The 15,329-nt window shown below is 60.7% G+C and overlaps 1 protein-coding gene across 1 annotated transcript in view; it reads right to left on the bottom strand.

The window, feature by feature from the left end:
* Positions 1–610: 610 nt before the first annotated feature.
* FBN3 (fibrillin 3) overlaps positions 611–15,329 on the bottom strand; it is a 54,239-nt gene continuing 39,520 nt past the window's right edge. The window contains exons 47-65 of the mRNA XM_035723607.1: positions 14,778–14,897; positions 13,902–14,027; positions 12,919–13,071; positions 12,709–12,774; positions 12,384–12,509; positions 11,933–12,052; positions 11,698–11,820; positions 10,842–10,976; positions 10,564–10,689; positions 9,717–9,923; positions 8,677–8,802; positions 8,060–8,182; positions 7,775–7,891; positions 5,237–5,365; positions 5,028–5,147; positions 3,422–3,656; positions 2,702–2,852; positions 1,213–1,923; positions 611–897 (exon numbers count right to left, since the gene is read on the bottom strand). Of these exons, the coding sequence (XP_035579500.1) occupies positions 1,585–1,923; positions 2,702–2,852; positions 3,422–3,656; positions 5,028–5,147; positions 5,237–5,365; positions 7,775–7,891; positions 8,060–8,182; positions 8,677–8,802; positions 9,717–9,923; positions 10,564–10,689; positions 10,842–10,976; positions 11,698–11,820; positions 11,933–12,052; positions 12,384–12,509; positions 12,709–12,774; positions 12,919–13,071; positions 13,902–14,027; positions 14,778–14,897 (2,642 nt within the window). The 3' untranslated portion in view covers positions 611–897; positions 1,213–1,584. The remainder of the gene's footprint in view (positions 898–1,212; positions 1,924–2,701; positions 2,853–3,421; positions 3,657–5,027; positions 5,148–5,236; positions 5,366–7,774; positions 7,892–8,059; positions 8,183–8,676; positions 8,803–9,716; positions 9,924–10,563; positions 10,690–10,841; positions 10,977–11,697; positions 11,821–11,932; positions 12,053–12,383; positions 12,510–12,708; positions 12,775–12,918; positions 13,072–13,901; positions 14,028–14,777; positions 14,898–15,329) is intronic.

Here is a 15,329-nt window from a genome sequence, read left to right as displayed (position 1 = left end):
CTAAAAAAATAAGTAAGCAAACTTAAAAAAAATAAATGTGCTACTGTCTGACAGGCAAGCATCCACACACGCCGACTGCACAGCCATGATCTCCCGGCACGGACGCTGGCTCTGCTACCTGCCACCTGGAGTCACCTTCACCTCCGTAAGCCTGTTTTCCAATCTGTGAAATGGGGATGAGCACAACAGCCTCTATTCCAGGCGGTTGCAAGGACTAGTCAATGGGTCGACAATGGGAAAATACTTGGAATGGCGCCCGGCACATCACACGTGGTCAGGAAGCATAAGCCGTTGTCATCAGGATCGGTGAACCCACAAGGGCTTCCAGTGGTGGCCACCATCAGCCTGGCCTTGTGCCACTCACGGGTCTGAGGTTCACAGAACCTGCCTGTACCCTGGCACCATGTCCCCACCTCCAGGTGGAAGGTGGCCTTCACCTGTGTCTCACCCGCATGGTTTCTCCTCCGAGCCCCAGGCTGAAGTCCATCCTACCCTCCGGGGCCTCCTGCCCCCTGACCTGTGAGCCTGGCCTGGCCCTGCTGAGGGCAGCACCTCCTGACTTCCAGAACATGCCAAAGAGGCAGACTTAACCCAAAATAACTTTATTGTTGTCTCTGCTTCTGACATAAAAGCAGGCTGGAACCTTAGCCCACCCCACCGGGGGCTCGAGCGTGGCTGTGCGTCACCAACTCTGGCTGGGGCCCCAGAGGCTCTTTGGCTTGGAGGGTCAAGGCCCAGGCCCACCCCAGCCGTCCGTTCCCATGTCGCACTGCGCCCCAGGGGTGAGCCATGGGGCAGTGCAGCAGTGTAAGCCTGAGACGGACCAGCTACAGTGAATCACAGGCCCCTCCTGGACCCTGGGTGGTGGAGGAGGAGGGTGCATGCCGTGGCTTCCAGCTGTCTCCAGGCAAGACGGAATGTTGGGGTCCATTGTTGGGCAGAAGGAAGGCAGAAGTGAGACAGGAATGCTGGGTCTGAGGGGCTTTCAGTGTTGGATTTAACTAAATATGAGTGTATTACTTTGTCCTATTTCCCCATTTTTCCCCTTTCCTATTGTTGCCATTATTTTCTGTAAGCTTCTCCAAGGTAGGGCCCTGGGTCTGTAAGAGTGAGTGCAGCGGTTGTCGGGGCTCCCAGGCTGGGCGCCCATGGACCTGGGTGGAAGAGGGCTGTCCCCCCGCCCCGCACCCTCCCCGGCTTTGCCTGCAATACCCAATTGTCCAAATCTGTCCCCCTGGGCAGAGGCTGGGTTCGCCTGAGGTCGCAGAATCGTATTTTACTCTTCCTGAGTTTTGGGGTTCCACCTGGTCAGTGATCCCATTGCTGGTGGGATCGGCAGCCCCCCAACTCCAGAATCGGCAGTTCTGGAGAAGAGAATGAATGGGGGGCCCTGGGGCGCACCCGAGGCCAAGGCTTCACCAGGGTCACCAGGGTCTCTCCGCGGTGTGCGGTGAGCTGAGTGACATCAGTTTCCCCCAAATCCCGCCGGAAGAGGCAAGGATGGGGCAGTGCCCATGCAGGGAGTCCAGAGAGGGGGCCGCGGGAGGGGCCTGAGGTCAGGGAGGCGGTGCGGGCTCCTTCCAGCTACAGCAGCTGCAGGTGCACCTTCAGCCGCAAGGCCCCGCCCCCTGGTGTCAGCTGCCCCTCCGGCCAGGTGCCCCAGGGCCCTGCCACGCTCACCACCTCCAGCTGGTAGGTTCCAGGCCCGGGCCTCCGTCGCCCCAGCTGCAGGGAGCTGAGGCCCCGGAGGTGATGCATGCGGAAGAAACCTGGCCTGTTGCCATGGGCAATGACATAGCGGACCCGTCCCTGCAGGCTCTCCAGGGCTGGCCGCAGCTCCAGGATGTGCTCAGCCCAGCCCAGGCGTGAGAGGTTCAGGCCCAAGGTCAGTGGGGCCTCCGAGTCAAGGCTGGCCGGGCTCACCTGTGGACAAAGACCAGGCAGGTGCCGGTCAGAGGCGGGGAGAATGGGAATGCAGTGGGTAGGGGCCACAGAGAGGAGCTGCCCAATAGCCTTCCGGTTCCCGGGGTGGGGGGGGGTGCGACACTTCCTGCATCTGGGCTCTTTGAGAGCACCCTGTGTGCAGATGACAAACCCCTCTTTATGTGAACTGCTCTGAGTATGCTCCTGGTCCTGGCAGCCGGACAGGGCCCTGAATAAGCCAGTGGCCTCAATGGCAGGCTAACCGGGCCGGGTGACGTAGCCAGTCCTACAGGAGGTGATCTGTTTTCTTCTCCTTGGCTCTGGGCACTGCTATTTGTTCCGCCTCATTTACGTGTTGAGGGGTCCTTTGTGGTTGTGTTAATGTGAAAGCTAGTCCTGTTTCCCTGCCCCTCCGGTCTGGAGACTTCAGCCCTCCCCCACCTACCCGGCAGTGTTGCTCACACGTGTGCTCTTGCTGACACCTGCTGGCAGTCTTGGGTATTGCAGGCAAAGCCAGGGAGGGTGCGGGGCGGGGGGACAGCCCTCTTCCACCCAGATCCATGGGCGCCCAGCCTAGGAGCCCCGACAACCACTTGACTCACTCTTACAGACCCAGGGCCCTACCTTTGAGAAGCTTACAGAAAACAATGGCAACAATAGGAAAGGGGAAAAAAGGGGTGAATAGGACAAAGTAATACACTCATATTTAGTTAAATCCAATACTGAAAGCCCCTCAGACCCAGCATTCCTGTCTCACTTCTGCCTTCCTTCTCCCCACCTGGTGGCCCCCGTAGGCGCTGCGCCGTGGCCGGTCACGAGGGGGGAGGCCATTGATCTTGCATTCATAGCAGGCTTCGGATGAGAGCAGCTCCTCCTCGTCTGGGGCCTCCTGGGGTCCAGGGCTGAAGCCCAGGCCAGAGACACAGTGCCTGGGCCAGGACAAGGGGGTGGTGGGTCTTCAGGGGCAGGCTGGTGGGATCTCCCCCGCACCCCCTCCAGCCCTCACTCTCCATTCAGAGCCACAATGCCCGTGGGGACGGGTGCTGGTGTGTAAATGTGCGGGAGTGCCTTTGCGTGTGCATGCACAAAGGATGTGTGCATGCGTGCACGCCTCCCTTAGCTCACCCGGGCAGAGATGTGAACCTGCAGGCACCCCAGATGCTGGTGAGTGTTATGTGTGCACATGTGGACACTGAAATATACGAATGCATAAGGGTGCCCAGGCGTGTTGGCACATGCGTGAGTCGTGCAGATGCTCAAGGGTGTTACAGAGAAGTGCGCACCTACCGTTGTGCACATGCAAATATACAAGGGCACCATGCAGGCAATTACACCAAAATGGGGTGTGAGCTCGTGTGTGCACCCACACGTGTGCTGTGGGTGCCCAAGTCTCTGTGCACACGTGTGCAAATGGCATGTGTGCATGGACGCACGTGTGTGCGTGTGTGCGCTCTCACAGGGTTGGGGCATCTGTGCCTGCCCCACTCCAGCCCCTCACCCTTGCCCGGCCCGGAAGTAGCCTTGGGGACAGCCACACAGGAAGCCACCAGGGGTGTTGGCACAGCCGTAGCTACAGGGGCCTCCCCGGGCGGCACACTCGTCTACGTCCTGGCAGCCCCCCAGGGCCTGGTCAAAGTCAAAGCCAGAGGGGCAGACGCAGCGGAAGCCGCCCAGCGTGTTGTGGCAGGAGGCGCTGCCACAGGCTGCAGGGGACAGCGCACACTCGTTTTCGTCTGTGAGTGGGGACAGCAAGAGAGAGAGAACAGCTTTTGCTGCGGGGGCAGCTTTTGCATCCCCCAAAGCCCCTGCCCACAGCACTCCCGGTCCCCACGCAGTTAACGCTGCCTCCTCCTTCAGAGCCCTGGGTCAGCGTCACCCTCCATCAGGCTCTCCATCAGCCCTGGCATAGGTCTGCCCCACCCCTACACTCCTCAACTCCCCCAGCCCTGTAATCCTCCTTCAAAGCATTTCTCAAAATTTCCCAGGAATCCTAAATTGTGGGACGATCTGGAATGAGGTTTCGTACTTGGCACAACTGACACTGGGAACTGGATCATTCTCTGTGGTCGGGGGGCTGTCCCGTGCACCATACGATACTGAGCGGCATCCGTGGCCTCCACGCACGAGACGCCAGGAGCATCTACCTCCCAGTTGTGATGAGCAGAAGGTCTCCGAGACCCTTCAAAATGTCCCCAAGGGGGCAGAACCATTCCCAGTTGAGAACCACTGGCCTAATTAATCCCGGTCCCCACCACTAGAGGAGAACACCGGCGAGCAGGGATGGCGTCTGCTACTTGGCCCACTTCTGCATCCCAGCGCCTGACACAAGGTAGGTCCCGGGCAAGCTGCAGGTGGACGAGTGAGGGCTTGAGTGTGCAGAGGGGGAGACAGGCCGACCAGGAGGAACCGGCAGCAGGGCCAAAGGTCTGTGCCGTCCCCAAGGGCCAACCGCTGCAGGGCAGGGCAAAGATGGAGAACGTAGCTGAGGACCCACCGTCAGGGGCGGGAGGAGGAACCAGAGAGAAGGGAGTGTCAGAGAGGCGGTGGGAGGGCAGGGCCAGCCGTGTCATAGAGACTGAGGGAGGAGAGTGTCCAGGAGGAGCAGGTAGCAGTGCCCAGAGGGCTCTCCAAAGAGTGGGCCCAACAAGGGCAGAGAGTGAAAGCCAGACTGTAGGGGAGGAGCAGAGAGGCGTGGTAAGGACGAGGCTGCCGTGTGGAGGGCCGGAGCACAAAGAGAAGCATGTGACGGAGAAGGTCGGGGTGCAGAAGGCTAGTCCCCCACACGAGGGCCTCTGCAACAGCCATGGCAAAGATGAAGCATGCACGCTCCTGGTCCCCATTGCCACACCCAGAGCAGGCATCACTAATCAATCCCAGCACTCTTTCCCAGCGATCACAGGCACTGACTCAGAATCCTTCTCAGCTGAGCCCCCCAGGCCACCACTCCCTAAAAAGTGGACTTGAGCTTTGCCAAGCTTGCCCTGCGCCTCCCCAGCAGTGGAGGTGGGGGGGTGCACGACCCAGATGGGGGTGGTTCCTAGTTGCCTGCTCTGGACAGATTCTGATGGGGGGGCCCCAGCTTCCTCCCAGCCCTGGACACTCACCCACACACTGGCTCCACTGGGAGTGCGGGGTGAAGCCCTGGGGGCAGCCACAGCGGTAGCCCCCCAGCTCATTCTGACACCCGTGCTGGCAGCGATGGGGCCCATCACACTCATCCACATCTGCGAGACACGGACAGGGCCAGATGGCTTGCCTGGCGGGCCCCTGGACTACAGCCCGGGCCCGGACCCCACCCAAAGCCCAGCTCTACCTTCACAGCCTCGGCCCGAGCTGTCCGGGGCGAAGCCTTGGCGGCACTCACAGCGGAAGCTGCCGGGCGTGTTGTGACAGCGCCCACGGGTGCCACACGGGCCAGGCTGAGCCAAGCACTCGTCATTGTCTGCAGGGGACAGAGAATGGGCAGGATGGCCTAGCGGTTAGGGGATTCGGGTCGGGCACCCACCATGCCGGGCCCACCGCCTGATCAATGGTTTGGCTTCGGGCAAGTCACTGTCCCTCTCTGTGCCTCAGTTTCTCCTTCTGTGAAATGAGATCTGTAACTGTCCCCACCTCCCAGAACTGCCCCGAACATTCAAGATCATGCACGTATAGGACTTCGTTCGACTCTCATCGGCATTGCCTCCAAAGCTGTGTCACCTGGGGTGGCTGACTTACCCTCTGTGGGCTCAGGAGGGGGCGACTTGTAAGAAAAGACACTCAAGACCTTGCTCTCTCTCTCTCTCTCTCTCTCTCTCTCTCTGCCTGGTGAGCCACAGAGAGGAGGCAGCTGTCTGCAGGACCAGAGGAGAGCCCTTACCAGAAACCGACCGTCCCGGCACCCTAACCTTGGACGTTCCAGGCTCTAGAGTCTACTGGTTAAGCCCCACCCCCCACCCCGGTCTAGGGTGTTTTGTGACAGCAGTGCAAGCCGAGACATGGCTGATTACGGTGGTAATGGCCCACGCTGGTGGTTTATTTCTGGCGGGGAACCCTAGTTTTGGCTTCCTAGAGTATGAAGATTCTTGACCCTAGACACCTCCCGTTAGGGACCTGGAATCTCTCCTGGGTGCAAGAGACACTGGGGACCTGGGGCTTCCGAGCCAGGGAGGATCCTGTATCTGCTTGTGGGCTCATCCCTCATGTCCGAGCTGTCCCTTGAGGGGCCACAGAGACCAGCCCGGGATTCCTGCTAGGATCCCACCAGAGAGAAGCATCGGGCGCTACGGCGGTTTCTCTCCCTTGCATCCAGCAAAGCAAACCAAGGGTTGGGGGCCCTACCGTGGTCATGTAAGTTTGATCTTCTAGTCCAGGCATCAGCAAACAGAGGCCCTGAGACCCAAATCTGGCCCGCTGCCTGTTTTTTTGTAAATGCATTTCATTGGCACACGGCTATGCCCATTCGTTTATGACGCACCGTCTGTGGCTACTTTTGATCTACAAGGGCAGGGCTAAGTGTTTTCGACAAAGGCCGTATGGACCACAAAGCTGAAAAGATCTACTGTTGGACATTTGACAGAAAAAAATTGGCGACCCCTGATCCAGTCAGCCTAAGACCACCCACAAGGAGTATAGGCTATGCAGGTGTTAGTGAGGAATGATCTGGAGCCCTCGATCTGTGGGAGAGGAGTCTCACGTGAGCTTGCCCGGTGCATGGCACGCATGGGCCGTGTGCAGGGCCCACACGTGTACGTGCATAGAGCTGCCCACATACAAATGCTAAGTCAGGTGTGCTCATCTTCAGAGACAGAGAAGATAACCGTGCAGAGAAACAAGAAACGCAGCTTGTTTCAAGGTTCATAAGGCTCTTCCCAGATGGGCACACAACTCGCTCCCGCACCTCCTTCCGCCCTTTGTACAAATGTCCCTTTTGACGAGGCTTCTCCTGACCCCTATGTGAAATACTGCAGCCTTCCCGATCTCGTTACTCTGCTTTATGTTTTCTTTCTTTCACGCCACGCATCGCCTTCCAACACACTATGGTGTTAACTTACTGTTTGTTTCTGTCTGGATTCCCTGCTAGCAGGGACAATCTGCGACACAGCAAACTTGCCTCTTGTGTGCGCTGCTGTGCCCTCAGGGTTTAGAACAGGCCTAGGCAAATCCCTTCCGCAAAGGGACAGCTAGGAAAAATATGTGTGACTTTGTTGCAGCTACTTGGCTCTGGCTCTGCTGTTGCAGCTCAAAAGCAGCCACAGACGTACGTAAATGAATGGGCGTGACTGCGCGCCAATAAAACTTTATTAACAAAAGAAAGTAGGGGGCTGGACCTGACCTAGGGGAGTGGCGTGCGCAGCCCTCTGGCCTAGAGCACTGCCTGGTACACAGGAGGTCGCAGTAGGTGCGGGCTGACTGGGTTAGTGGGAGCCTGAATGGGGTCACCCACGGCTGGGCTTGGCCCTCAGCGGGGGTCTGATTCTTTCAGGCCACAAGACACTAAAAAGTGATGGGAGCGGCAGATGCCCCTGCAGCTTTGGCTTCTGAACCAACTTCCCCTCTAGACCCTGTGAGCCCCCGGGCTTTCTGGAGCACTCTGGGGAGACCCTAGGAGAGAGACCCAGCAGGGACTGGTCAGGGGTAAAAGTGGGTGTCCTGGGCCAAGGTCAGAGGGACTCTTCAGGGCGGGCCTCCCACGTCCCTAGGGTGAGGAAGGAGACTGCCACCGGAATATGAGCACCCACAGAGCGTGGACTTTGTTCCGATCACCCTCTGTCTCCGATGTCTGGCACACACTCGGCACTTGCTACGTGTCTGGGAAACGAGTGAAGGCCGGTGCCACGCATCAGCTGCAGGGAGCGGTGGGAGGACTCACCAAGGCAGGCCTGGTGGTGCTGCGTGAAGCCGGGGGGACAGCGGCAGGCGAAGGAGCCGATGGTGTTGGTGCAGAAGAATTGGCAGCTGTGTCGCCTAGAGGAGCACTCGTCCAGGTCTGCGGCACAGATGGTCCCCGCGGGCTCAGGGCAGGGCCCCCCCAGGGCTGGGGGCTTCCCAGGGGCAAGACCCCAAGGTTGGCGTCCAACGGCACGCGGTGTGGGGGAGGGGACGAGCTCGGGGCATCCCTGGGGGGCCCCCCACAGGGCCTGGGGGGCAGCCTCACCTCTGCAGGTCTTGCCACCCTCCTCCAGCAGGTAGCCTCGGGGGCAGGCGCACAGGAAGCCGCCCTCAGTGTTTTTGCAGAGGAAGGCGCATGGCGTGGGGGCCTGGCCACACTCATCTACATCTAGAGGGTGAGCAGCATGCAGGGGGATCAGACAGATGTTCCCGGAGGCTCAGGGCCTGGGGCCTCCACTCAGGCCCTAACCAAGCAGACTCTATGGGCTTACACAAGGAATTGGCCCATTTTCCATAAAAAGCCAGAGAATAAACATCTTTGGCTTTGCGGGCCACATGGTTTCAGTCCCAACTACTCAACTCTTCCTTTGTGGTGCGGGAAAGCAGCCACAATGGGAAGGGAACCAAACAGGCATGGCTGTGTGCCAATAAAACTTTAGTAACAAAAACAAGTGGAGGGCCGGACTAGTCCCTTGAGCTAGAGTTTGCTAATCCCTGACTTAGGTGAACAACTGCTACAAGGTGTAACTGAAAATCTCAGGATGCACAAAATACCAGGAAGGAAGTGGCCCAGATGGTGTTGGGGCAGGGGGCAGGGCCAGGGATGCTCTGGTGCTGTGCAAAGGGGGGGGCGGGCCAGGGGACGGGGGTGGGGAGGCTCACCCAGACAGGCTGTGGCAGCAGCATCTGGCGCATACCCAGTCTGGCAGCGACAGCGGAAGGAGCCAAGGCTGTTGATGCACTCCCCGTGGGGGCACAGGTGAGCAAGCATGCGGCACTCGTCCACATCTGGGGGGACACGCAGGGCTCAGCTGCGCAGGCCGCCTCGGGTCACTGGGGCACACCTCCACCCTCGTGTCCACCAGCCCTCCCCCTGGGGCAAGGCCAGTCTCTACTGACCCTGGAGACCCCACCCTTAGGCTGTGAGTCATACCTCTGCCAGCAGAAAACACTAACGGAGCTCCTTCCACCACACACTGAGGACACCTGGCGGTGGGGGGACACACCCTCCCCATAGCCTCACCAGGGCACCCACACAAACGTGGAAGCACAGAAATTACACATGCACTGCACACCAGTCACACGCTGACGCTCCTGCAGAATCACAACGACACACACTCAGGGACTTCTCTGTCCCCCCCAGACATACCTTTGCAAAGGCACTTCCTCCTCAGCCCTTGGTGTTACAGCTGCTCCCTAGGGATGACCTGTCTCACCCTCACTGACACGCTGGAGGAGACATACTCGTGCAGGGAAACACTCACACTCACTCACACACGCACCTACCTTCACAGACACTTGCTAGACTCCAAAACACACGGATGGGCTCAGTCCCTTTCAGCCACCTTCTGGTATGTTCTCCTCATGCAGCCAGCATGCACGAAACACACACCAGCTCTTCCCCTCACTGGCACACGCGCATGCTCACTAACACGCTCACACACTCAAGAACACACGGAGACACGCTCATGACTGAGCTTGCTCACAAAGGGAAGGCACACCAGCTCACACGCTTCTGCAGGCTCATTCAGGAGCCCACAGAAAACAAAGAACACATTGTCTCACACACCTGCCCACACACCTGCTCACCCCTTCACCCCAGTTCACGTACACACACAGCAATGGACCCCGTTTCCCACTGGCTCACACGCCCTAGCACCCTCTGGGCCACAGACACGACCATGAACAACCTCGCCACCCACCTTGGCCTTCAGCGGTGTAGCCCGGGCCGTGGGGGCACAGGGTCCTGTGGGCAGAGGTGCCAGGCAGGGGACAGAGCTCACAGCGAGGCCCCCAGCCCCGGCCGCCCCCACAGCAGCACTGGGCCCTCGTGACAGCCTCACCGCTGCTCGACTGAGCCTGACACACGGCCTGCAGCACCTCGGAGAAGCAGGGCCCCTGCCGGACGTCTGTGGGGAACAGGCGGGGGCAGTGGGTGGGAGAAACGGGCTGTCCGGGGGTCCCCTTCCCCGGGGCATCTGGTGGCCCCGAGAATCTACCAAGGACTCCTGGATGTCTCTGACACGCTACGTGTGGGCACAGGGTGAAACCCGCCTGACCACTGTCCCCTGGCTCTGTTAGATGCCCTCTGTGGGTGTGGGCTGGGACCACGGCAGACCCAAAGGGTCAGAGAGATGCCCTGTGGCTGCAGAGCCAGGCGGCTTCCTGAGGGCAAAGGGCAGCCTCTCCCGGCCGCAGAGACCATGCACGGTCAAGGGCAGCATGGAGGCCAGGGAACACTGGGGAGGAGGCATGTGGAGATATGCTGGACAGACAGTGGGGACTGAGCAGCTGGATGACATCCAGGGACCGGACGTGGAGGGGACAGGCTGGAGACCAGAGTGGGTGAGGAAGAGGAGGCTGTCGGTGACTCCAGGGGGCTGGCCTGTGGCCCCAGCCCGGCGCTGGGGCATCACTGAGACGGGGCTTGGGAGGCAAGGGGCTGAGCTGGCTCTGGGGTGACCTGTGTCAGGGGCGCTGGCTTGGGGGGCCCCCAGGCAGCAGCACCACGTGGGGGTGGCTGTGCCCACCGTGCCCGGCCATGCTCACCATGACACTCAGTGCCAGCGGGGCTGAGCCGGAAACCCTTGTCACAGTCACACTGGAAGCTACCCGCGGTGTTGATACAGCGGCCATTGGTACACAGGCTGGGCTGGGCACGACATTCGTCCTCATCTGCGGTGGGAGGGATGAGGCAGGCCGCCGGGGAGGCCAGAGCCGCCCAGGCCAGCCTCCCCTCGCCCTGGAGCGTCCCCTCCCACCGCATTCTCTCGCTTTGACTTCTCTCCCCCCGGGGGTGTCCCTGCACCCCCAAAGCACCCCCATACCTGTGCAGCCCTCCCCGGGACCGGGCTGAGGCCGCAGGCCTGGGGGGCAGACGCAGGCGAAGGTGCCGATGAGGTTCTTACACAGCATGCCCCGCTCATGGCAGTCTTGCTGGCCGTCCGCACACTCGTCCACATCTGAGGGTAACCAGGGAGAGAGGGCGGCCAAGGTCAGGCGCCCCGTGGCCTGGCCCCAGGCTGTGGGGGCCTGGATCCCACCTCCCTCTCGGGGCCCCAGCCAGGGCCAGAGTGAGGTCGGCACAGCACTGCCATGTGCCCAGGCCCCTGGAGAAGCCAAGGGGCCCAGGAGCGTCCCCACGTCCGCACCCCCGGCCCACATCAGGGTCTGTGAATCTCTCTGGCCTTCATCGCGATCCCCGGAGCACTGAAGGAGCCCTGGAGGCCCCAAAGCCCAGCCCGGGGCTGCTCGGCTCTGACACGAAGGACACTGGGGGACCAAAGAAGCCCTTGTGGTGGACAGCCGTCCTGGGCTCTGCAGTCTATTGAGCAGCGTCCCTGGCCACTCGATGCCCGTCTCACCCCCCACACCCGACTGTGACAACAGAAACTGTCTCCAAACATTGCCACACCTACCCTGGGGGGCACAGCTGCTGTCCTCACTGTCCTTCTCAGCTCTGGAGAGGCCACCAGAGCCAGTGACCTGTGAGCCTGGGCACCCCGTTTTCACGATGACAGAGGACTACTCACAGCAGAGCCCCCGCTGCCCCCTACGTGCCTCAGGGCTCTGCTCACCCTCCAGCGGCCCAGGCTCTCACCTCCCTGTCTTCTCCAGGACCGCGGCACGGAGGACTCGGGGAGCCCGGCCCCACCCGGCGCGCCCCACCCCTGCGCGTCCTACCTCGGCACATGGCGCCGTCCTCCCGCAGGGCGTAGCCGGCCGGGCAGGTGCACACGTAGGAGCCCTCGGTGTTGCGGCAGCGGAAGGCGCAGAGCAGGGGGTTCAAGGAGCACTCGTCCACATCTGCGGAGGCCAGAGCAGGTGCCTGCTGGGCAGGGTCGGCCTGCGGGCTCCAGGTCCCCAGCCCCAGGCCAGCCCCCGGGGCGCCCCCCACCACGCAGACGGCAGGGTCTACCCTCGCAGATCATCATGGGGCCAGGCTCGAAGCCGTCGGCGCAGGCGCATTCGAAGCCTCCGATGACGTTAGTGCAGGTGCCTTCGCCGCACGGGTGCCCGACGGAGCACTCGTCCGTGTCTGGAGGCGGGGAAAGGCTGCAGTCAGGGCCTGCAGGGGGCCTCCCGTCCTCGACATTCCGAGAGTGTCCTGTCTGCCCCCCACCGACCGCCACAGGCTACACAGGGCCAGGTCCGGTGCCCCTCTGGGCCGGATGCAGGGCAGGCAGGCGCAGGGTGTTGGCCTGAGTGAACGGATGGCCTGAGTGCACGAGTGAGTGAGTGAACCACGCAGAGAAGGGTCAAGCGGGTGGGGAGAGTGACAGTGGCCGAGGGACAGGATCCTGCCTTTGGTGGCACCTGCTCTGCCCACCCCACTCCTTCCTTCCAGGGGACATGGGCTGGTCACACACCCACACAGCGGATGCCCGTGAAGTCCAGGCTGTAGCCAAAGGGACACTCGCAGCGGAATGAGCCGTCGGTGTTGACGCAAAGGCCGTTGGTGCAGACGCCGGGGCTCTCCACACACTCGTTCACGTCTGTGGGCGGCAGGGGTGGCCGGCACGGCACCTGTCACGCCCCAGCCACACTCAGGCGCTCTTCCTTCCCTCCGGGGCCCATGCAGTCCAGGGCCACCCACTGGTCGAGGAGGGAGTCTGAGACTTGGGAAGGGGGGGCAGAGCCCAGACAGAGTGGGTGGCCGAGGAGGGACCCTTAGCACGTGGGCGAGGAGCTCACCTTCCCGAGAGTCATCAGGACCTGGGACGGCCCCGTGGCCAAAGGGGCAGAGTTCCTGAAAGGCAGCTGGACACCAAGAGGGGAAGGGGGTGAGGGTCGGGGGCCGGTGCAGCCCCCAGGAACCCCCTGAGCAGGTGTAGGCAACCAAACCGATGCCGGCAGGCAGGCAGGCAGAACCCAACGGGAGACTAGACAGGGCGGGGTGCTCACCGCTGCCCTCCTGAGGACACAGCTCACAGGGGTCGTCCCAGCCCTCGCCAGGCCTCTGGCTGCAACAGCACCGGGCCTTGGTGGTGTTGAAAGCTTTGGGCACAGAGCACCTCCCGGCCTCAAAATGGGTGAAGCAGAAACTCTGCCGCGTGTCTGTGGGGTGATCCCCAGGGAAACATTTGAAGGGTCATCAACGGTGCCCTGCTCGGATCCCCGGTCCCCAAGAATGGGCTACCCGACCCTACCAACGGCCAATCAGAACCCTCCAGGCCCCTGACTGTGGCGATTGGCTCTGAGACGGACATGTGACCCACCCTGGGCCAATGAGGGTCAGCCCCTGGACCACAGGGGATCCCTTCCGGGAACACCCCACATCCACAGCTGTGGGGCTGCCCCCTTGCCAGGGACAGCAAACTCAGCCACACTATTCTTGGCTCAGAAGCCCCTTCCTGGAGGGACAGAGCCAGAGGACATGGGACTTCAGACCCCAAATCCTTGTCGGGGAGCCCCTCAGTCCTCAGCCCTGGACTCCCATCAGCCCGAGAAGTCCTCCAGGGCAGGTGGGGATCTGAACAACCAACACTGGTTGAGTTGCCCAGCCCACCCCATTGTTGCCTCTAACCTGGGAGAGAAGAGGCTGGCTCCGATTGGTTGAGGCTAGCCCACACTAGACAAGGCTAGCCTAGCTGAGATGAAGCCACCCCAGGTAGGGCAACTGAAGCCACTACAGGATAACCGAAGCCCAGGAGACCCGGTCAGCCCAGACTAGACCGGGATAGCCCTTCGCAGAAGTGAGTTGTCTGGCCAACGGGTTGTCTGGACTCGGATAACCCCACTCAGGCAGGGAACACTTCTGCCCAGGCAGCGCTCCTGGAGATCCATACAGGAAACTGCAGCAGCCCCCTTTGCTGGGTAACCCAACTCCTCTCCCTCCCTCCCACCTCTTCCCTAAACCCTGTATGCTTTTTGGGCCACAGACTCACCAAAGCAACGGTGCCCATTGTCAGAGAGGACGAAACCAGGCGGGCAGAGGCACTGGAAGCTCCCAGGGCTGTTGGTACAGGTGCCAAAGAGGCAGAGGTTGGGCTCCTCCAAGCACTCGTCGATGTCTGGAGGGGTAGGGACACGAGCTGGGTGGGGGCAGGCAGGACCTCCGCCAGAGTGCGATAGCCTCAGCTGCCAGGGGGAGCAGACAGAGTGGGGGCCCAGCCTGGGCGGGTCCAGGGACCGATGCAGGGCAGGGGCCCTCAGGACTCAGCATGAGCCGGAGTACCAGGTGGGCTGTGCCGGGTGGGGGTGGGGGGTCTCTCTCCTAGAAGGTATCTCCAAGATAGGGGTCATGGTCAGGAAAAGTTCATCTTTAGAGACTAACTTTGTACAAAGCTAACCGAGACTGGATAAACTTAGCTTACACTGGAGGAAGTTAGCTCAGGGTAACTGCTAGGGTAGCCCGATCCAGGTTCGCCCACCCTGTACCAGGCTAGCCCATCTGCTTAGGCCAGACTGGTCCAGATTAGCCGACACAGTACAAAGTCACCCAGTTGGGCAATTAAACCAGTGGAGCTCAGGCCAGACTGGTCCTTGACCTTGACCATCACTCATCGAGTAAGGAGTTCTATGTGTGGCATGACCCCACAACCATGCCTGTTTTATAGGATTCATGAGGAAGCCTGTGGGCCCCAGACAGAGAACCTGGGCCAAGCAGCCAAAATGATCTTAATACCAGTACTTGTGTATGGAGCTGTGTTGGGTGCTGTGCTAAGTACATCCCAGCTGGCATTCCCATTTTACAGATGCAGAAACAGAGGCCTGGAGATGCCTCCTTGGCCCCAGAGCAGGAGGTGGGGCTGGACACTCACCAACACAGCGGTCATTCTGCACCTGGAAGCCAGGGGGACAGATGCAGCGGAAGGAGCCCTCAAGGTTCTGGCAAGTGCCTGGCAGGCAGGTTCCCATGAAGCTGAAACACTCGTTGGTGTCTGTGGAGAGGAAGAGGGGTCCCAGCACCAGCCTGTGACGGGGGCTCGCTTGGGACTGGGACCAGCACCTATGGTCACTGCATGATGGCCAAGGGCCCCAGGACAAGTTCTCCTGGATCCAGGGGAAGGGCTGAGACTCAGGAAAACAGGGACGGCTGGGGAAAGAGCCTCTGTGTCCTCAAGTGGGGGTTATAGGTGAAGCCACGGGGCGTCCAGGGGAAGAAGGAGCAAGGTTCCTGATCTGAAGCCACACACAGACCCCCTTCAGGATTCTGTGGCCTCCATCTAGCACCTTGATTATTCTTCACTTCAGAAAACTTAGGTTTTTAAGACAGCCTTACCCTAAACCACAAATCCTGTGAAAACACAGGTGGGATGTGCTAGTTTTTGTTTCTTTTTATACCTTAAGATAAATGTATGATTATGAAATGG

Source organism: Zalophus californianus, chromosome 1, assembly GCF_009762305.2.
Source record: "Zalophus californianus isolate mZalCal1 chromosome 1, mZalCal1.pri.v2, whole genome shotgun sequence".
In the NCBI taxonomy this organism is placed as follows: Eukaryota; Metazoa; Chordata; class Mammalia; order Carnivora; family Otariidae; genus Zalophus; species Zalophus californianus.
This window is presented reverse-complemented; position numbering and strand designations above follow the sequence as displayed.